General features: G+C 55.9%; 2 protein-coding genes across 22 annotated transcripts; one reads left to right on the forward strand and one right to left on the reverse strand.

Annotated features, from left to right (window-relative positions):
* The first annotated feature begins 1448 nt into the window (after positions 1–1448).
* Positions 1449–5059, forward strand: RARRES2 (retinoic acid receptor responder 2). Of its 16 annotated transcripts, none has more exons than XM_070077344.1 (8): positions 1531–1845; positions 2196–2260; positions 2543–2618; positions 2996–3193; positions 3417–3521; positions 4382–4477; positions 4689–4817; positions 4956–5059. In XM_070077344.1, exons 4-7 carry the CDS (start codon positions 3020–3022, stop codon positions 4806–4808), a joined length of 495 nt encoding a protein of 164 aa, XP_069933445.1. In that variant the 5' UTR covers positions 1531–1845; positions 2196–2260; positions 2543–2618; positions 2996–3019; the 3' UTR covers positions 4809–4817; positions 4956–5059. The 16 variants fall into 16 exon arrangements, with proteins under 16 accessions (XP_069933444.1, XP_069933445.1, XP_069933439.1 ...); XM_070077338.1 differs by having other exon boundaries at positions 1621–1845; positions 4686–4817; XM_070077343.1 differs by lacking the exon at positions 2196–2260 and having other exon boundaries at positions 1449–1845.
* Positions 5060–5300: 241 nt separating this feature from the next.
* On the reverse strand, positions 5301–19659 carry LRRC61 (leucine rich repeat containing 61). Of its 6 annotated transcripts, none has more exons than XM_051836982.2 (4): positions 19292–19649; positions 17471–17619; positions 16923–17005; positions 5301–6689 (listed from the first exon to the last, which is right to left on the reverse strand). In XM_051836982.2, exon 4 carries the CDS (start codon positions 6521–6523, stop codon positions 5744–5746), a length of 780 nt encoding a protein of 259 aa, XP_051692942.1. In that variant the 5' UTR covers positions 6524–6689; positions 16923–17005; positions 17471–17619; positions 19292–19649; the 3' UTR covers positions 5301–5743. The 6 variants fall into 6 exon arrangements, 5 of the variants coding, with proteins under 5 accessions (XP_051692942.1, XP_069933435.1, XP_051692943.1 ...); XM_070077334.1 differs by having other exon boundaries at positions 19125–19326; XM_051836978.2 differs by lacking the exon at positions 5301–6689 and adding an exon at positions 9404–14512 and having other exon boundaries at positions 19292–19648.
* Between the last annotated feature and the right edge of the window lie 235 nt (positions 19660–19894).

Here is a 19894-nt window from a genome sequence, read left to right on the forward strand (position 1 = left end):
AAGATGGCCCAAGCTTGGGCCCCTGCACCAATGTGGGAGCACTGGAAAAAGTTCCTGGCTTTTTTTTTTAAAAAAAGGTTGAAATTCATTCATATCTTTTTTCATAGCATGCATTTTCTATAAACATTTTCAAGGGCTCTCATGCATGGATTTCAAAATAGTTTTACATCAAAATAAATTATCTTTTAATATTCCATTTTTGGGGCCAGCATTGTGGCGTGGCAGGTTAAGCTGTTGCCTGCAATACCAACATCCTATATGGGTGCTGGTTCAAGTCCCAGCTGTTCAACTTCTGATCCAGCTCCCTGCTAATGTTCCTGGGAGAGCAGTGGAAGATGGCCCAAGTGCTCAGGCCCCTGACACTCACAAAGGAATCCTAGATGGAGTTCCTGGCTCCTGGCTTTGTCCTGGCCCAGCCCTGGCTTTTGCAGCCATCTGGGGAGTTAACCAGCAGATGGAAGATATTTCTCTCTCTCTCTCTCTACCTCTTTCTGTAACTTTGCTTCTCAAATAAATAAATAAATATTTTTTAAAAATATTCCATTTTCAGGAACTTTTTGAAGTATTCTCATTTTTTTTTAAGATTGATTTATTTATTTGAAAGGCAGAGTTACAGAGAGAGGGAGAGAGACCATCCATCCACTGGTTCACTTCCCCAAATGGCCACAACTGCCAGAGCTGGACTGATCTGAAACCAGGAGCCAGGGGCTTCTTCTGGGTCTCCCATGTCAGTGCAGGAGCCCAGGGACTTGGGCCATCAGCTGTTCTCCCAGGTGCATTAGCAGAGAGCTGGATCAGAAGTAGAACAGCCAGAACTTGAACCAGCACCCATATGGAATGCAAGCACCACAGGCAGTGACTTTATCCTCTATGTCACAGCACTGGCCCCCTCATACATTTTAAATAAACTAATTTTGATGCTTTCCATGTCACTTCATTCCACTGCGTAGTACACAGTGAAGTCATTTGTTGTCTGAACAGATTCTCCAAGTATCATAAATGCAGTTGTTAAAGCTATTCTGGGTTTAAGTGCAAATGCTATGAATTATTGCCAGTTCAAGGAACTGTTGAAAGAAATAAAAGACAATGAATTATATTTTGTTTGCCAAAGCTCATTGGTTGGGACTGCCACCAGGGGGTGGGCAGGGACGGGACAAGCACGGGTGTGCTCCACACTGGGCATCCTCAGTCACTTTCCACGTTTCCCCATTTAATCATCAATGCAACCCTTTAGGCTAAGGCTTGTGATCTTCATTTTACAGATAAAAGCTCAGATAGATTCAGGAAGTTAAGCAAGAGCCTGTGTTTCCGGTGATTAGCGCGGGGCTGGGAACTCCATAAACGGCGGCTGCTGTGACAGGCAGAGTCCCAGAGCTTCTGCAGGCTTAGTTCCAGCAGCTGGGCTCACACGTGGACAGTCTTCTCCGAGTCTCCCCCAGCATGCCATTCCACCATCCCTGAAGGCTCCCAACACCCCAAAGGAGGCCCCCGAGGCTACTGTCGCCAAGGATGGGACATGAGCAGTGGGCCAGGGAAGGCGCAGGCAGCATCCAGACTGGGCGTCTCTGCGAGGGACAGAGGCTATCAGACACCAGGGGCAGCCTAGAAGGAAGAACCGTCCTCCTCCGTGCGGTTTAGGGCGCGGGAGGCCAGGGCAAGAACCCCAAGGGCCCCTGAAGTGCTCCTCTGCTTTGAGGGAGTCTGTTTCCGGGAAGGCACTGCAGAAGGACCCAAGGAAACGCAGTCCTACCTGGGCAGGACACGGAAAGACCTGCAGGGAGCAGGGGCCCGGCCCTGAGAGACCGTGCAAGGCTTGGCCCCTAAGCCGGGCGGGTTGGGAACGAGGTGGGCTGGGCTGGGCCGGGCGTGCTCCCTGGGTGGCCTGATTGACCGGGTGCGCCGCCAGGCCCGCGGTCAGGGTCCAGCTGCGCGACCCAGCCCGAAGGGAGCTGGGCGGGCTGGAAAGGGGCCCCGCCCGGGTGGGAGGAGCCGCAGTTGCTGGAGGGGCCAGAAGGTGGGATTGCGGGGCGGAGGGAGGGGCGAGGAGACGGGAGGGCTGACAGCCGAGGCCAAGAGTCCCGCGGGAGGGCGGGGAGAGACCCCGAAGGCTCCGTGAGGGAGGTGAGGACGGGAGGAGAGCGGGCGGCGGAGGAACGGCTCCGGGGTCCGATTACGGTAAAGCCCTTGCTTTGCAGCCACAGCTTTTCACGGAGGCGGCCTCAGCTTCCTCATCTGTGGCTTTCTGGTCCCAAGACCACCGGTACGGGCAGGGCTCTAGGCGATGTCACCCCCTCAGGCAGCCCTAACCGTGAACTAGGGGACAGGATCCGAAGGGGGGGCGAAGAGTACTGGCCGGCCTCAGAACAAGGCAAGGGGGGGCCCGGCCCGGGTGAGCCGCCCGCCTTCTGGACTCAGGGGTGGTGTTGATGGCAAGGGGCAAGGCCAGCGCCAGGAGGGTTAAGCACCCCGCAGTTCCCCGCGCCCTGGGCGCACACTCCTTTCCCAATGTGTTTACGTCCTCCCAAAAATATTCATTCTCCAGCCCTTGCTCTTCCCCTGCTGTCGGCCTCCCGGTGAGGGTAGGAGCCAGGAGATTCGAAACTTGGGAGGGACAAGCGGTGAGCTGCGGGCTGAGGTGGGGGGAGGAAGCAGAGAGGGGCTCTGTGAACAGCAGAGGGCAGGGAATCAGACCCCCAGTGGGGAGGGGGAAAGAAGTGAAGGAGACCGATGGGCAGAAGGACTGCTTCCCAGGCTCTTGGCAGAGAACTTGGCTAAAACTTTGCTGGCCCCAGGGAACAGTGCCGGGAAGGGGCGCGCGGGGGTGGGGGGGTGGAGGGGGGTGTGAATGAAAGGGCCATTCCGGCAAAGAGCCAGTGCCCCGTTCCTCCACCTCTGCCCACAGCTCTGCAGGCATGGCTCCCAGAGGGGTAGGCCAGGGGAGGAAGTGACTCCCTAGCTGGCACCAAGGCTGAGGACGGCACACACTGCTTTGCAGGGCCAGGGAGACGGAGGTGAAGCCATGCGGCGGCTGCTGATCCCGGTGGCCCTGTGGCTGGGCGTGGTGGGTGTAAGCAGTACTGAGCTCACCAGGGCTCAGCAGCGGGGCCTGCAGGTGGCCTTGGAGGAATTCCACAAGCACCCGCCTGTGCAGTGGGCCTTCCAGGAGACTGGTGTGGACAGTGCCGTGGACACGGTTAGGAGCATGGCCCTGGCAGGGAATGGGGAGATCTGACGTTGGGAGACCATAAAGCACCCAGGAAGTGGGCACAGAACTGCTTGGGCTCTGTGAGCCCCCAGCTTGCCACCTCCTCCACTGTACTTTTCACTGTGTGTGTATCTCACATCCAGAGCCGCTCTGCCCACTCTGCTGGCTTCTGGACTTCCTGTCTTGTTCTTGCTTGTCTGTCCGTCCACAGCCCTTCCCAGCTGGAACCTTTGTGAGACTGGAATTTAAGCTTCAGCAGACGAATTGCCGGAAGAAGGACTGGAAGAAACCCGAATGCAAAGTGAAGCCCAATGGGGTGAGTGAAGCTGCGTGTCTCGGACCACATATTGGGTGTGAGTGTGCGGAACCAGGAGATTGAGTGAGGCTACAGGTGGGAGACCCTGCTGTGAGGAGCCTCCCTAAAAACAGAAGGGGCTCATCCTGTGGCTGAGGGTGGACAGGGAGAGAGCTGGGTGACCCTGAGGACTCGTCTTCATCATGGTGAGGTCCACCTCTGAGTGCCTCTCAGGCCTAGGTCACTGGCAGAAGCAGCCCCTGGCATAAGGTTTGATTGACACCCAGGCCAGCAGGTGGAGATGGCCCTGGCCTGGGCAGATTCACAGCCAGCCTCAACTGTCAATAGCCACCTTAGGGCACATCTGCAACTGTGGGAACCCTCCCTGGGCTGGAGTGTAGCTTTCTGGGTTCTGGTTCCCACTCTCTGAGCCACAGGCCCGGGCTTTGTAAGTCCCATGAAGACCTCAGCTCCTTCTGTAGATTTTCTCAAAAGTTCCAGGGTGTTGGTTCCAATGACACCGCACGAGGAAATGCAAACAGGTAGCAGCAGAGTAGTTCTAGTGGAAGTCAGATGGAGAGAGCCCATCTGGGGACAATTCTTGCCTTCACATGCTCGCACGCACACACACACATGTGTGCAAATACACTTGTATGGAACGATTCCTGCCTACACACATTAAAGTTCCATAGTTTGAAAACTGTAGGATTGCTTGCTTTCTGAGATTTCCCAGGCCTCTTGCCCCTCCACACCAGGGCCTGCCAGGGGAGCCGGCCTCCTTTGTGGGCAGCCCCCAGCTTCCATCCTTGGAGTGCTGCCTGTCTCTCTCACTAGTTTCCTCTCCTCATCCCATGCGCCCCCCCCCCCCCCCCCCCCGGCAGAGGAAGCGGAAATGCCTGGCCTGCATCAAACTGGATCCTGAAGATAAAGTGCTGGGCAGGATGGTGCACTGCCCCATCCAGACACAGATCCGAAGGGTGAGAAGAGGGGGCTGAAAAGATGGACAGAGACAGGGCCTGCAGGAGAGGCTGACTGGAGGGAGATAGGGGGAAAACCGGGGCAAAGAGGGAGGGGCTGGGAAGGAGGCAAGAAGGGGCCCTGGGCCTGGTCCAAACATTCCCCAGGGGATCTGGAGGTGGGCCCTGCCTGCCCTCCAGACAATGTTTGAACAGCTGCTGGTGCCAGCAGGAGGAACTGGAGGAGCACCAGGGAACCCAGTGCAGTAGAGTGGAGCGGGCTGGCGAGGACCCCCACAGCTACTACTTCCCTGGACAGTTCGCCTTCTTCAAAGCCCTGCCCCCAAGCTGAGCCCGACTGGTAGGTGGCCAGAGGACAGCCCTTGGAATGGAGTGGGCTGTGGGAGAGAGGGGATGAATTAGGAGCCTGGGAAGAAGGCTGGGACGGGGACCAAACAGCCTCCCTCACGTCCAAATCTATTTTCTTCCTTCCCTCTAGAATCTCCTCGGGCTTCCTGGACAGCTGCAGGCAGTATACAGTGGAAGACTCCATCCTCCCAGGCACACGCTCCCATATCTTGAGCTAATAAAACTGCTCTCCAAGCTGGTTCTCTCTACTCTTTGTGTTGCCCCTGTCCCCTCATTATCTGTCTGCAGGCAGCATTGGGACGAGGTGTCTGTGTGCACAAACTTGCATGCACACGTGCAAGACCCTCCTGTTGGACACCAGAAAGCAGGATCTGGGCCTGGGCAGAAGTTGGGTGAGAAGATCCTCTTATGCAGGGAGAGTAGAGACTGAGGAGCCCAAAGACCAAGCTGGCCCAAGTGTAATGACAGGCAGTGATGCACACAGAAACGGCTGTTTAGTAGAGACAAGTAGGTGACAACAGAGAAACACAGGATGGGGCCACAGCCCAGACATCCAGACAGGCAGATGTGAAAGGTGGGTAAACGCCAAGCATGTTCTCTCTGCTAGCAGTGGGAGACTCGTCCATGTTTAGTTACTGGTATTAAGTCCTTCCATGAAGTCTCTGTCTGGAGCAGCTGCAGACCCTCGCCCGCCTGCCTTAAGATGCTTGTGCTGGCTGCCTGCAGAGAGCCCTTATGGCTGCTAAGGGCCGCTCTGGAGGTGCCTCCCTGCAGGATGTGGAGGGAGGGAGAGGGCGTGGGAGAGGAGCTGCCTTCAGTACAGGACCAGTGACCAGCAACAGGGGAAGTGCAGAGGCAGGGACGGCAGATCCGGACAGTGAGGCTGCCTAGCAGGCCGTCTGGAGCCATGGGGAGCATTCAGAAGACAAAGGAAGAGGTGGTGCCTGCAGGGCTGAGGGCCTGCTCGGCCTGGGCCAGGCAGTCACTGGCCTGGCGGTCCAGGTCATGGCACTCCTGCAGCGTGTCCTGGAACTGCCGGCATGCCTCCTCCAGGATGGAGCTGCTCCGGGTGGGCCAGGCATCCCAATATCCTGGCTCCACCCAGGGCTGGGCTTCCGGGGCTCTGGGACCTGGGCTAGAGCTGGGCAGCAAGGAGCTGTCCAGGTCTCGGCACAGCTGGTAGAGCTCACTGCCGCGCCCCGTGACACGCTCACCGTCGATGACTTTGAGGCCAGGCAGCAGTTCTCGGACCACAGCCCAGTAGGAAGGGTTGGTGCACAGTGGGTTGCTGAGCCGGGCCAAGGGGTCCCGGAGCCGCAGGTGCTCCAGGCCTCGCAGCCCGGCCAGACACTGCAGCTGGCCAGGAGTGGCCAGCAGGTTGCCTGCTACATTGAGACTCTGCAGGCTCTCGCAGGCTGCCAGCGGCTCCAGCCCTGTCAGCCGGTTGTTGGAAACATTGAGCACGGTCAGCTGGCGCAGGGAGGCCAGTGGGCCCAGCTGGGTGAGCGCATTGCCTGACAAGTCCAGCCACTCGAGGCCCAGGCACTCTCCTAGGCAGCCCAAGTCCACCAGCCCCAAGCCTCGCAGCTTCAGCAGCAGGATGGACTCCAGGGCAAACTCGCCTGTGTGCAACTTCAGCAGCTGGGGCGTGATGTGCAGCCCGTCAGCCTCTCCCAGCTTCTCACCTGGAGGCTCCATGAGGCGGAAGTCACTTCAGATGACCTGGGCCCTGGCAGTGCCGTCACAGGGACCAGGGTGCAACTGGGGGTCAGCTGGATGCTGTCCCAAAAAAAGGCACCTTCAACTCTCCCTGGGTCAGTGCTGGGAGGGCTGTATCCGACCCCGCTTGAGGGCCAGCAGGTTCCTAGGGAGACATAATTAAACAGTCAGGCAGTCCTCCCCTGAGCAGTACTTGTGCCCCGTGTAGCAGGTGACAGCAGGAAGTATGACCCACCCTTTTTATTCACTCAAAAATGTTACCTCAATTTTTTCCTAACATTAGCAACAAATTGAAAATGGCTTCCTGATTACGTAGGTCATGTTGTACCTGCATCCAGCTGCAGCTATAGGGCCTAAGCTGTAGGGATCAGCCTTTAGTACTAGAAGGGGAAACTGAGGTCAAGGGAGGAAGCCAGGCAAGCCAGGCAGGATGGGGTCCCTCCACCCCCACCCCCACCCCACCACCGTCTGCCCAGACTGGCTCTATCGCTCAGGCAGGTCAGAGGTCAACAGAACAGCACTGATTATGTACCAGAAAGCACTGTGCCAGCTGCAAATATGACATCATTGCCCAAAAGGGCAAGCAGGGGGAGGTGGAATAGTTAAGGAAGCTGTGTTGGAGGGAGGGGCAGGGGGCACCCAAGTTGGCTGCAGAAAGGTGGGGGAGGAGCAGTGGAGTGGGAAGGCATGAGCCAGGTGCTGGTATGCAACCGCGGTACTGGAGGGAGGAGGCCTTGAAAGGGACGGTGGCGACACTGCCCACAGGCGGTCAAGGCTGAAGCAGAGAGGAAAACAAGAGCAGACCTCCCCAGCTCTGCAGACTCTGGCCAGGCCCAGGCTCAAGAGAAACTGAGATACCAGAACTCTGCTGATGTCATAAAAACAGGAGACACAGACTCCAATGAGGGCATGGAGCAATGGAGGTTGGTGGGGAGGGGGAGAAGAGATTAAGGCTAGTAGGGAGGGATCCAGGTGGGTGAAAGGCAGGGGCATTTCTTCTCAGACATGTGGAACACAGGATGGGCGGGGACAGGAAAACGTCTGGCTTCACAGCACAGAGCCTGAGTGGCCATGTGGCCCTGGGCTTCGGCAGCAGCTGCAGCTCCAGGCTGAAGACATCCAGGTACCATCTGCACAGAGGTGGCAGCTGCAGGCAAGAACATGCGGACACATATCTCTTCGAGCACCCGCAGGCTTCTTTGCCGCCCACACCATCTCAGGAGAGACAGTGGTAAGGAGCCCCATGTGCGGCAAGAGGTAGAGGTCCAGGACTGAACACCACTCCTGAGGTGGAGTGAAGGAGTCTGGGAAAGACACTGATGAACAGGAGATGTGATGCTTCTGAGGAGGAGAGAAACACTGGCAAAATGCCCCATGGGACTCAAGAGAAGATGAAGCCCAAGACACAGCCACTGGATGGGCAGGTCCAGGGGGCCCACGGAGGGCTAAGGGGTGAATGCCCTGGCAGGCAGATGACGAGGACCAGAGGTGTGGGCAGACCGAGGGGCAGTAGCCATAGACGCACACCATGCTCAAGTTGCCAGGAGCACGGCTTATAGAAGAGGAAACGGTGAGGCCCACAGATCCGACGGGGACACGGATGAGTCCTTCCTTGCCCCTGAGAGCTGCCTGGGTGACACCTGTGTCCCCAGCTCACAGGTCTGCACAGTGCCACCCCCTGTCCCATCCTCACCACCATGCAGGTCGCCTGGGTTTTGGTGGCTGGATGAATGACGACAGCTGTGTGGTGGCAACAAAACTTAGATTCTCACAGAAGCCAATGATCTCTGCTACGTCCAAGCAGCCACAGGTTATACCTCACTTCTGCACTCAATACAAGCCTGGGTAGCCCTGAGGACTGCCCGGACCCACCCACTGCGAACCTCTAAGGGCAAAGCTGATAGCAGCCAGTGAGCTCAGCACAACACAGTGCCACACACGTTAGAACTCCAGCCTCCCCTCCACGGGATGGACGCCATCTTGGTCCTGATGATAGAAACAAAGTGGACAGTCCTCTTGGCCCAAGAAGTGAGTCCATAAAATGAACCTGGTGGAATGGAAGAAGGAAGCAACTCAACAAGAGAAGATGAGCCAACTGCCCAGTTTACCTACGTGGAAACAAGGCCAGAAAGCTGCTGCCTGTGAAGTCAGCCAGGGATAGCACAGAACAAAGTCTAGGGAAAGAAATGGTTCAGCCACAGCAGCTTCAGCTTCCTTTGGTGAACTTGGGACCACTCCTCCACCCCCTCCCCCCTGCTCCCCAAACATTCCAGAAGAGTTTCTCAACCCTGGCATTGCTATCAGCCGAAGCAGCAGCAGACTTTGCTGTAGGCACGCACCATCCTGTGCACTGTCAGGTATTTGGAGAGCCCCTGGCCTCTGCCCACTGAACACCAATAGAACCACCCCCCACCCCCAGCTGGGACAACCCAAAATGTCTCCCCCCAAGGCACTGTCTGTGGTCCCGGGGGGATAAAGCTGCCCCCAGGTGAGATTCGAGGCTCTAGAGCCCGAGCCCCCAGCCTGGGACCCTCAAACCTTGCTGTCCTTGTCCTTTTTACTACTCCTCATCGTCCTGACATCCTTGCCCACCCTGGCTGCTGCACCATCCCAGGCCGCATCCTCTGCAAGAACACCAGAGCCAGTACAGCACTGCCGGACAGCAAAGGCCCGCAGCCTCTACCGAGGGGAGCTCGTGGGCAGGTGGTCTGGCAGCGTGCTGCCCGTAAAGCACTTCAGGTGCGTGTGCTGCTGGACACCCCCTACCCACCCCACTCTCATGTTGCTGTAGGCAGAGGTGATCTGAGCAATTTGAAGGTAAGATTTGAATTCAAATCACGCTGCTCTGGCCACTAAACATGATGTTCACAAAGCTTTATTTGTTTACAAGATGCCATTACAATGTTAGAACGAAAATACCATGTACTACATTGTACACAGGTTATAGTCTCAGTGAGAAAAAAAGGAAATACATCAAAGTGCTGGCAGGATCTCTGAGGGAAAGGAGTTCGTTTTTCCTGCTGTCTTACATTTCCAAATATCACAATCAGTCCCACTGAAACCCCCAGCTGGCAGCCCATCTAGGAGAGGCCAAGGGACAGGCTTCCAGGACTGCCAGTGCAGTGAGGATGTGGTTTGTCATCACCCCCATGGCCTTAAACACACACCCTACTTCTGACTCATTTCAGCAGTCACCTCACCCAGTGACCCAGCACCCTCAAGCTACCTTGACCCAAGTCCTGTGGGTGTGTGATGGGCCTGCCCCACACATCCCTGGTCCCTCACTTTTCCTTCTCCCATCAATTCCACTCATTCTCAGACCCTAATCCCTCAGGTCCCACACCCGAAGAAACTCTGGGCAGGCCGGCGCCAGAGCTCACTTAGCTAATCCTCTACCTGCGGCGCTGGCACCCCGGGGTTCTAGTCCCGGTTGCTCCTCTTCCAGTCCAGCTCTCTGCTGTGGCCCGGGAGTGCAGTGGAGGATGGCCCAAGTGCTTGGGCCCTGCACCCGCATGGGAGACCAGGAGGAAGCACTTGGCTCCTGGCTTCAGATCAGTGCAGCATGCCGGCCAGCAGCCATTTGGGGGGTGAACAAACAGAAAAGGAAGACCTTTCTCTCTGTCTCTCTCACTGTCTAACTCTGCCTGTCAAAAAAAAGAAAAAAAAGAAAAAAAAGAAAAAAAGAAAGAAAGAAAGAAAGAAAGAAAGAAAGAAAGAAAGAAAGAAAGAAAGAAAGAAACAAACTCTGGGCAATCTTTTATTAGGGCTCAAATGCTCCAAATTCAGATCAGAGGCCTATGCACATCCACCCTGGCTTCCAAATGAAGGATCTGCTCTTTAAAAGCAGCCAAAGAGTAGGAGGAGCAAGAGGCCGGCAAGTGGAATGCATACTCTGCCAGCTAGAGGCTGGCTAACCTGGGATGCTTTCTCAGATGGATTTCACTGCAGGAGCAAAGAAATCCCAAGGTTTCCAGTAGTCTGCAAACTGTCAGTACAGCTAGCTCTCCTGGCTAGCTGGTCAGTTCCATCCATCCATCATGGGTTTTCTGGCCACTTTGCGAGTCTCCAAAAAGACTGGGTTGTTCACATGTGTGCAATTTCCTCTTGAAATGGCTACTCTACCTTGAGTTTTCTTTATATCTACAGTGAAAGCTTCAGGAAGAGCTTCAGGGGGCTCTAGGGACTGAGCGCCTGTCCCACCCACCAGCACAGGTCTCCCCTTGTCCCCGGTCACTTTTTGAGAAAGCAAACTGCTTCACAGCATGCATCCATTTATCCACATGGACAAGCTGTAAGCAGTCTTTAATGCCCACTATTGTAGTAGAATATTCAGTTTATAAAACCTACAGTACGAGTCATAATCACATATGAACGCAGCCAGCCTCTGCACATAATGCTACATATAAATAGTCAATCAGTGGGCATGTGGAAATGACAGCACCCAGAAAAAAAAAAAAAAAAAAAAAAAAAAAAAAAAAAAAAAAAACACAAAACCTGGCAACCTGTCAAGAATCGAGAAACTGTTCCCTTTCTTACCAAACAGGAAAGATTCTGGCCGTCGACATGTGGGGTTCTAGGATGTGAAACTCTGAGCTCTCCTTTTGTCTACTGAAGGGTCTCTACGGGTCTGCCAGGTGCTCTGCTAAGCTCCTGAGACTGCAGGGACTCGAGGGAAGGATGCCACCTGCCCACCCAGCACAGCATGCAGACTACACGCTCTGTTCCACCCTGGCCAGGTCACCACTGGAGAAGACAAGGGGAGGGGGCGTGTAGGTGGGGAAGTTCTCCAGGTTGGTCTTCAAGAAGAGGAGATGCTCGATGGTCTCTACTTTGAGAGATGTTTGTTCTTTCATCGTGGGGCTGTTCAGGGAGGCAAAGATCCTTTCCGAGAAGGCTCTCGTGGCAGGACAAGACAGGTAGATGGTGGCCAGTCTGGCTAGAGCTGGCCAGGCCCCACGCTTCCTCTCCCAGTAAGCCAGGGGGTCCTCCTGGGCGCCAACCGTCTCGTTTTCCCGCAGGTACTTCCTGACAACGATGCTAGCCTGGTGGTTCTCAGTGGACAGTGAGGCCCCGCTCCTCTCAGACGCCAGCAGCCCCACACTCTCCAGCTGTTCCAGCAGGCTCTTTTCCCTCTGGCCCGGGAGGAAAGAGCCAGGACTGCTGCTTCTCTGCAGAGGCTCCTTCTGGCTCCTCCCCTCAGCCCGAAGGCTCTTGGCCATGCCAGTGGTATTCCCCCGTGTACTCCTGGGGCTCTGCAGGGAGCGAGAGGCCGGCAAAGAGTATTCAGACACCATGATCTCCTTCACTTTGTACACAAGCACTTGTCTCCAGTGGTCGATGTCTGCCCCAACGGGCAGGATGGCCTCGATCTTGCCCTTGAAGCGGGGGTCCAGTAGGGTCGCCAGCACAAACTCCTCACGGTGGAACAGCTCGTTGAGCTGAGAGTCTGTGGAGAGCTGCAGGGCCAGGCTCTTGGCCAATCTGATGGCCGCACCGAGCTGCCCATCGCTCTGTCCCTTGAAGTGCCCGTGAACTTGATCCAGGAAGATGTGCAGGTAGCGCAGCTGGGGTAGCACCTGGCTTAGCGAAGCCTCTGCCCGGCTTGCCTCCTGGACCACCATCTGGAAGGGCTGCAGGAGCTGGACAAGACTGTCCGTCAGGCTCCAGAACATGGCTGACAGGGCGGTACCATCCTTGCCGAGCTGGTGCTTCTCCTCATACTGCTGCAGGGGCTGCTGCTGCTCCACCAGCCACGCCATCAAGCAGTAGGCTGAGGCCCAGTGGTCTGAGAGGGCCTCAAAGGGCTGCTGAGCTGGGAGGCCACACTGGAGCTGAAGCTGACCGAGCAGCCGCCGGGCCTCCGCTGAACCTTGGAAATGGCTGCAGATGGCCCTGGCTGTGCCCAGGATGATCTGGATGCTGTGATGGTGATACAGAAAGTTGCTCACCAGGGAGTCAAGGCAGTGGGCGAAACAAGGGATGTGGGTATAACCCTCAGCCTTCACCGCCAGCTCCAGGCCAGGACAGCCACCCGACACCAGGAACCCTGCTCTTAGGGAGCCACGGCCCAGCCAGAGGCTGATCTGCTCCAGCAGCTCCGGCTGCTTGTCCTCTACTGCCCTCTCTAGGGGCAGGCCCCGGACCCAGAGTACTGCTTGCTTCCTAAGGTTCCCTGAAGTCACAGCAGGGTCCAGCCGTGTGGCTCTCCAGTGTGCAGTGACGGCCACATAGTTCACGACCGAGTCCTGGGCCAACATGGAGGCAGTGAGGTGAACCCGGCCCCCCTCGGCCCACTGCATCTCCTGAAGCACCTGCTCGCCCACCGCCTCGTGGAGCAGGGGCAAGGCCTTGTTGGAGAAGAAGGCTGGGGAGGGCAGGTGGTAGCAGGGGTCCACCTGGGCCATGAACCTCCTGAAGGGCTGGGAGGCAACAAAGGAGAGCGGCAGGGCCAGGCTGCAGAGCAGTTCCGTGATGCTGTGGTTCCAGGCCTGGGCGCGGGGCTGATTGGGGGCGTATGTGCCACTCTGGCCATCCCAAGCTGCTGCAGGGGGAGCAGATGAGGGTGGCAGGGCTAGGAAAGGCAGCTCAGGACTGCCCAGGCCCAGCTCCCTGTTGCTGCCTCCCAAGGGTACAGCAGCTGGGTGGCATCTTGGCACTGGGCACCCCCCGGACATAGAGCTGGGAGCACCTGCTGGCAGGCCCATCTGCTGCGCCTCCACCGCCCCTCCAGCCTTGCCCCCGCCTCGCTGGCTCACTGCCGACAGCCTCCTTTCCCACCGCAGCCCGTGTTTATTGGTCAAGTGACGGACAAGGCCCGCTGTTTGGGACGGCCCCTCCGCTTTTCTCTGTCTGACACTGGTGTGACACAGGTTGCAGATGACCTGGCAGACGTCCTTGTGGTCAGCAGTAAAGAACTCTCTGACGTCCAGTGCGGGCTGAGGACCTGTGTCCTGCAGGAGGCCCAGGGAATGCTGGGCAGAAGCCAAGCCCTGGGTCTCTGCTTTCATAGCCCTCACCAGCTTTTTCAAACAGGGGGGCTTTGGGAGGCTCAGCTGGGTCTCTGCCTTTGCCTTCATGCCAGGAAGCAAACGCTTTTTCTTCCGCTTCTTCAGGTGCTGCACCTCTCCGGGCACATGGGCCGGGAGGATGGCAGCTTGGTTTGCTTCCTGGTTTACATTCAACCTCTCGGGACTTGTCACCTGAAGGGACTCGGGGAGGGTCTGGCCCCAAGCTGAGGCAGAAAGGGTCTGCTCCACGCTGGGCGGCAGGGACCTCGACCTCTTTCTTGCTGGCTGCCTTTCCTCTTTCCAGCCATGTGCCTTCTGTCTGGATGCCTTCTTCTTCTCAGGCTGCACAGGGGCCTGCTGCCCATGCACAGGTTTGAGGCCGTGTGCCCCAGGGTCTCTCCTTGGCTTACTCTGCCCAGGGCTGGCTCTGTACTTTGTCTGGGAGGCAGCTGGGTGAAGACCAGACCCTCCCAGGGAATGGGCTTTTCTCTTCCTATTACAGGCAGGTAAGTCAAAGGTACCTTCTACCTGTCTCTCCAGAACTTGGTCTAGGTCAGGTAAAGGCATTAATGTGCCACTGGGCAGTGGGTGGGGGCTGCTCCTTAGAAGGGACAGGTCACTTTCATGCTCCTTTGGGGAACCACAGGGTCTGAGCTTCTTTCTGTGGCCACTGGCAGCCTTCACCTCTACTTCAACAAACTCAGATTTGACCTCAGTCCCCGGCAGGCCCTCCCTGGCAGCACTGTCAAGTCCACGAGGGGTGTTGGTAGCTTTGGTGTTGAACTCGGGGCCAGAACAAGCCAGGGTGGCAGCTGGGCTCTTGGGTCTGGTCACAGGGGAGCTGGCACATACATCAGGCTCCTGCCCCAGTGATCCTGAGGGCGTCTGTCTCTTGGGGGGCTTTTTTACTTTTTCTGGTTCCAACATGCTTGGGACCTTGGGGAAATGAGATGAGCCCAGGCTGCAAAGCAAGATGAAGAGAATGGCTCTCAGCTGCCCAACTTAACACCAGGTGATGCAAGGAGGAAGGAGAGGCCCAGATGGCAAAGAGGAGAAGAGGAGCACAATATGAAATCAGCCCCAGGACAAAACTCCCCAGACAAACCTCCTTGCTGAGGCAGGGCTTGCATTCCGCTAGCTGGAAGGAGCACTCCCCAAACCGGGTCCCACAGCCCTCTGCACTTCATTGGTTGCGCATCCATCTACTTTGCCCAAGCGACTGATTTTTCTCTTTCAGTGTTTATTGAGAATGCAGGAGGCACCTGGCTATTCTTCTATGTGCTGTGTTCACATGGCCTCCAGATTAGCAGGAAACGTGTGAACGAGAGTCACATGTACAACACGTACAACCAGGGCCACGTGGCGCTGTGAGACTCCGGGAGGGGCCTGATCTCGCCAAGGAGTCATGAAAGCTTCCCAGGAAGAGACCAGTGCTAGTTGCTGCAAGTGCTGGCCAGGAGAGAATGGAGCCTTTCGATCTGAGTCCTGCACACTTGGCTGCATCGGCACAGTAAACGTGCAACGTCGCTTGACAGCTGCTCAGTGAAGCATGGGTCCTGCTCACAGCTTCTTCTTTTTTAAAAAGATTTATTTATTTATTTATTTGAAAGGCAGAGTTACAGAGAGAGAGAGAGGCAGAGGCAGAGAGACAGAGATCTTCCATCCACCGGTTCACTCCCCAAATGGCTGCAACAGCTGGAGCTGGACTGATCCGAAGCCAGAAGCCAGGAGCTTCTTCCAGGTCTCCCATGTGGGTGCAGGGGCCCAAGCACTTGAGCTATCTTCTGCTGCTTTCCCAGGCGCATTAGCAGGGAGCTGGATCAGAAGTGGAGCAGCTGGGCCTTGAACTGGTGCCTATACTGGATGCCAGCGTTGCTACAGAGGCTTTATCCACTATGCCACAACACCAGTCCCTGCTCACAGCTTTGAACTCCTTGGTAAGTCAGCCTCCTGAAGGCAGCACGGGATGGAGCAGCCTGCAGATACCAAAGACCTCAGGCCTGCAGTGTCCTCTCAAACTCCTTTCTCTGTCACTGACAAACCCTAGGACAGACTGCTTCCCCTTTCTCACCTCCCAGTCCCTGGCCAAGGCCCCAGTGACCACCTCATCACTTATCTGCGATGCCTGACACCTTCTGCTTTCCTCCCTTGGAAATGCTGCTTTTCCTGGGTACATATTTTCTTGGTTTTCTTAACACCTCTGCCTCCTTTTTATGTCCCCTCTTCTACTGTGTGTCCCTTAAGGGTTCCTCAGGCTGCCTTCCTAAGTCCTTTTCTCATTCAACACAACCTCCAGGCTGCTTTTTTCATCTCCTGTGACTTGATGGTCACTGACGTGTTGGCCACTGCCAGGTCTCTCTGGCTCACAACTCTTCTGAAGCTTGCTGTTCCTAAGGCCAACTCCATTTTGGTAAATGGGACACTGGTGCACGGAGATGAGCAAGCCCCAAACCCAAGCACAATCCCCAGTTCCTCCCTCCTCATCCATTTTCCTAAAGATTCGGTCAAGTTCAGGGTTCCAAAGAGAATAAAGACCTGAAGTAATCAGAAGACAAATGGGCAAAAGGAGGCAAAGATAGACATTGATAGTCAAGGAAAAGCCCAGTCATGTAGGATGTGTTTCCCTGGCAAAGAGAGTTCATGGAGTTAACAGTCCTACCACCAATATTTGACAGTAAGTAGCCTGCATCTCTGCAGACCAGAATATGACACAGCTTACGTAGGAAGATGAAGAGGAAAATGTTATGGCACAACACATTACACTGCCACTTGGGATGCACACAGCCCATAGCGAGGTGCCAGTTCTAGTCCTAGCACCTCTGCTTCTGATCCGACTTCCTGCTAGTGCATCCTGGAAGCCACCGGATGATGGCCCAAGTGCTTGAGCCCCTGCCACTTATGTGGGAGACCAGGATGGAGCTCAGGGCTCCTGGCTTCAACCTGTCCAAGCCCTGACTATTATGGACATTGGGGGAGTGAACCAGCAGATGGAAGATCTCTTTTTCTTACTTTTTCAAGTAAATGAAAATAAACTTAAAGAGAGAGAGAGAGAGATGGAAAACCTGTACATTTTGACAGGGTGCTGTTCACCATTAAGAAGGATCACCAGAGACGGCAGGGCTACCTCTGAACAGGTGACAAGCCAGCTGATGTGGCTCCTGGGAGGAGTGCCCAGACAGGAGGCCCTGCTGCTGTGAAGTCTCAGAGGGGTTAGGGGACAACGGCTTTAAGCCAGTCTCTGAAAAACTTTGGCAGCTACCCAGAAATCAAATGAAAGCCCCCTGTGAGGTGATGCTTGTGGAAGGGCTAGATGAAGGCACACAAAAACCCAGAAGAACTACTCCCAGATGTCAGAGCTGGAGAGGACTTACCTCAGCTCTTATTTCATGGCTGAAGAGACTGCAACACAGCGTCACGGTCCAGGCCAGCAGAAGCAAACCACATGCTTTTATCACTATTTATGAGGACACAGAACAAGGCATTAAAACCAGGCCCATACCAACAATGGTACAGAAAAGGGAAAAATCTGTCAGGACTATAGCCCAGATCACACCCCAGAACCTTTCTCTGAAGACTCACAAGCTCACTCCAGGACACCAGTCTTGCTATTTCCCAACCAGCCTCATCCCATCGGCAACTCTGTACTCTGCAGATGCTCTTGATCTAGTCAATTGTTAAACAAAAGCTCATGAGATGTCTATGTCGAGCCAGCAGTGTGTGCACTGACAGGACTATGGCACAGTACTAGGCTGGCTGTTACCTGGGGCCAGGTAGAAGAGACAACTTGGAAAGAGCAAGCAAAGGGGGGTATAGGACTGTGGGCAGGGAGGGATCTCCAGGGGGCCTTGGGCTCGCCTACAGATAAACCAGGTCTGTAACACTGAAGAGCTTGGACTTCCTCTTGCAGGGGGCGGTTTACCTTCGGCTATTGCTTCCGGATCTCCAACTCCCAACAGACCCGTTGGGTAGATCTAGATCTCACGCAATCACTTGCAAAACAGTGATGCCACCCTGTTCTCCTCCACCGAACACATGAGGACGGCGGCCAGGCTGACCTTAGGAGCCACCCTAGGAAGCAAAATGTAAGAAGCTACTTGTGAGGCATATCACACACACTGGAAGGCGGCCACAAGGTGACACTGGGAGGGAGCCTCTGGGTGTACGCTGAGCAGATCGCATGGGCAGTGGCCTGGAAGGCACCCTGCAGCCAGATGGGAGAGCCAAGCACACCTCGGGGAAGCCAGATGTGGGGGTGGGGAGCATTTGGAGAGCTGGAGGAGGACAGGATCAGAGTGACTCCCTAGGGATCCTGTTAACTTTTCTAAGTCAGTTTTGGATCTGCTGAGCTGACAGTAATACTATGGGGAGGGCAGAGGATGAGGAGACACAGAAAAACCCAAAGAACGTCATATTAAGGAAACCAAGAGAAAAGCCTTCCCAGAACGGAGTGGTCCTTGGGGTCAAAGGTCATTGCAGAAGAAAATGAAGCTTTGGTAGTAGAGAGATGTGAAGAAGCAGGTGTCCAGATGCTGGAGGTGTGGAAGGGAGGGAGAGGCCTGGCCAAGGTGCAATGGGAGCAGAGATGAATCTGACCACAGGAAAGCAGCAAAATCAATGATAGGAGCTTCCCAGGGGAGAGGGATCCAGGGCACAAAACCGTGGAGAAGGGAAAGAATTTCCTTTCCTTTTTTTTTTTTTTTTTCTGCTAGAGGGACAAAGTAGGAGTATTGTGGCAGGGAAGCGCTTGATTAGGGTACAACAGCATGGAGGCAGTTCATGGCTGGCGAGAGAACACTCATTCTCCAGGGGAAGCAGCCCAGTGATCTCCCAGCAACCCTAGCTTGTGATGGGAGGTGCCTCAGCAATGACAGACACACTGGCTCAGTAAGTCAGAGGCTTGCTTCCACCGGCTCTTGCCAATCCCTCTCCTCATGCGTGCCCAGAAGAAAGGGGCAACTCTTCCATTTCTCTTGTGCCTACCTCACCCCAGCCCCTTCTCAGCTCTCACTCTGACCAGGCCCACCAGCAGCCTCTCCTCACACCTCCCACTGGGCGCCAGAAGATTTCTAGGCAGGTGCTGGGCCCTCAAGGCCTACATTTCTCACTCCAGCATCTATGAGGAGGTTGAAAGGCCGTGATGGGAAGGATGAGAATAGAGGACTGTCTCAAAGAAATAGCACAGCAAACCAACACATACTTTTGGATTGTGTCCCACATGCAAATTTGGCAAAACATAAGGCAGGCCTTTTAAATAACCAAACATCATCATACTTCAGGCCATGCAAAAATGATCCTAAAGGGAATTATGCTAACACAGCCCACCAGCAGAGCCCTGCGCTCCTTTCTGGGAGGTGGGGGTTCCTAGTGGATTCGACGCATGCCCTCCCAGGTAGGCTCCGCGGGATCGAACCGTGACCCTGCTATCCACTAGCTGGGATCCAGCGCTGGTGCGCCCCTATTTTCCCGTAGACATAAGCAAGAGTTACGGATTAAACGAGTTAACAAAAGTTCATGGCACGTCTCGGCACAGAAGAACTGGTCAGAATGGCTGTTTTGGAAGATTCTGGCCTCACCTGGCGGTTTGGGGGGCGCGGAGAAACTGGGGAGAGAAGGCTAGCCGAGGAAGCGGCCACCTGGGCCGTGCGGCTACGGTGCAGGCCCCGCCACGCTGCCCTTGTCCCCAGAACCTCGGCTCTCACGTCAGTAGGGCGGGGGCAGTACCGGCCCCTACCCGGCTTACCTTACACCAGGTGCTGGGGGCGGGGCCGGATGCCCGCCAAGACAGCGCTGGCAAAGCTGATCAAGCCCGCGCGGCCCCGCAAGGTAGCAGCTGGCAGCTCCACAGCCCTCAGGGAAGACCCACAGCCCCGTAGCATCGCAGCCCCAGCGCCCGGTCGCCCAACACCCACCGAGTCCCATTTGGCGGGAACTCCAGGAACGCACCAAACGGCCAGCGAGAGGCAGGCCAGGATGCCAGGGGCGCAAGGACCTACTTCCGGGGGTCTCTGCGCTCACCCCTGCCCTGGCAACCATTGGTACGGTCCACCAGCCCGCGGAGGGCTCAGGTGCGCAGGCGCCCGCAGGGGCCGCCGGAAACGGTGGAGTGGCGGGAGGGGCGGGGCTAGTCTGCTCGGCCGGAAATCGTCCGCTGAGTGGCGGGGATGGAGAGACTTTAGTGCTAATGGCTTAGCGCTTAGTACTAGTTTAGCGGTATAGCCATAGAGAAAGCTCTTAGTTGACCTTAGTTAACACATGTTCGGTGGTGTGCACTCCGTGCCACGCTCTGGCCGGTGTTGGCCAGCATTGTCTGCTCCCGGGCCCCTTCCACCCCGAGTCTGCTCAC

The sequence above is a fragment of the Oryctolagus cuniculus genome, chromosome 7 (genome assembly GCF_964237555.1).
Source record: "Oryctolagus cuniculus chromosome 7, mOryCun1.1, whole genome shotgun sequence".
Classification (NCBI taxonomy): Eukaryota; Metazoa; Chordata; class Mammalia; order Lagomorpha; family Leporidae; genus Oryctolagus; species Oryctolagus cuniculus.

Bases quoted from the DNA above. Each gene is read 5' to 3' on its own strand.
- RARRES2 (XM_070077338.1), top strand. From the start codon at position 3,020: ATGCGGCGGCTGCTGATCCCGGTGGCCCTGTGGCTGGGCGTGGTGGGT. The intron at 3,194-3,416 runs GTTAGGAGCATG...GTCCGTCCACAG, and splicing joins TGGACAGTGCCGTGGACACG to CCCTTCCCAGCTGGAACCTT. The intron at 3,522-4,381 runs GTGAGTGAAGCT...CCCCCCCGGCAG, and splicing joins GCAAAGTGAAGCCCAATGGG to AGGAAGCGGAAATGCCTGGC.
- LRRC61 (XM_051836978.2), bottom strand. From the start codon at position 14,478: ATGTTGGAACCAGAAAAAGTAAAAAAGCCCCCCAAGAGACAGACGCCC.